This window comes from Protobothrops mucrosquamatus, unplaced genomic scaffold (assembly GCF_001527695.2).
Source record: "Protobothrops mucrosquamatus isolate PMUCROS unplaced genomic scaffold, P.Mucros_1.0 scaffold3960, whole genome shotgun sequence".
Classification (NCBI taxonomy): Eukaryota; Metazoa; Chordata; class Lepidosauria; order Squamata; family Viperidae; genus Protobothrops; species Protobothrops mucrosquamatus.
The window spans coordinates 174,510-175,568 of record NW_015389901.1 but is presented as its reverse complement, the minus strand read 5'-3'; the positions used below and the strand labels follow the sequence as shown (position 1 = coordinate 175,568).

The 1,059-nt window shown below is 46.8% G+C and overlaps 1 protein-coding gene across 1 annotated transcript in view; it reads left to right on the top strand.

Annotated features, from left to right (window-relative positions):
* Positions 1-682: 682 nt before the first annotated feature.
* LOC107298427 (olfactory receptor 52D1-like) overlaps positions 683-1,059 on the top strand; it is a 3,181-nt gene continuing 2,804 nt past the window's right edge. The window contains exon 1 of the mRNA XM_029286519.1: positions 683-740. Coding sequence (XP_029142352.1) covers positions 683-740 — 58 coding nt within the window. The remainder of the gene's footprint in view (positions 741-1,059) is intronic.

The following is a 1,059-nucleotide window of genomic DNA, read 5'->3' as shown; positions in this document are numbered from 1 at the left end:
GAAGGGAAGGGAAGGGAAGGAATGGAAAGGAAAGGAAAGGAAAGGAAGAGAGAAGGGAAGGGAGAGAGAAGGGAAGGAAGAGAGAAGGGAAGGGAAGGGAAGGGAGAGAGAAAAGGAAAGGAAAAGAAAAGAAAGGAAGAGAGAAGGGAAGGGAAGGGAAGGAATGGAAAGGAAAGGAAAGGAAAGGAAGAGAGAAGGGAAGGGAGAGAGAAGGGAAGGAAGAGAGAAGGGAAGGGAAGGGAAGGGAGAGAGAAGGAAAGGAAAGGAAAGGAAAAGAAAGGAAAGGAAGAGAGAAGGGAAAGGAAAGGAAAGGAAAGGAAAGGAAGAGAGAAGGGAAGGGAAGAGAAGAGAAGGAAAGGAAGAGAGAAGGGAAGGGAAGGGAAAGAAAGGAAAGAAAGAAAGGGAAGGGAAGGGAGAGAGAAGGAAAGGGAAGGGAAGGGAAGGGAAGAAAGAGAGAAGGGAAGGGGGAAAAAGGAAAGAAAGAAAAGGAAAGGAAGAGAGAAGGGAAGGGAGAGAGAAGGGAAGGGAAGGGATTTTGCAGCCAGCCAAACCACCTTGGGGCTTACATTCTCTTCCCCTTAAATTCACCTTGTTTGCAGATGCTGAAAACAGACACATTTTGGGACTTTCCAAGACAAAAAGGTGAGCATGTTTTTGACCAGGTTTATTTTCAACTAGCAAAATGAGCCTCACCCAAACCATTGGGGTGTGTGAGAAGGGTGTAGAAAAAGATAAGGCAGGTGAGATAGAAGATCTAGAGGAGGGACGAAGAGGAGAAAGCCACATATTGTGGAAGGAACTGGGTAGGTTTTATTTCTCCCCTTGCAAACCAGAATGTCACCAGGGATGGGTTGATTTGCACAGATGCCAATTTCAGAAGGATATTGGCAAACAAGGCGATATCTAGAGGGCCCCAGAAGCAGTGATGGACGTGGAGGCAAAGGTCTGGGAGAAAAGAGAGCAGGGCGGGTGTGGTTCACCTGGAAACACCTGGCGTATAGGTTAGAGGAGAAGCTTTTCCAAACCACAAACTTTCAGCTTCTTCTTGAGAACTCTAAG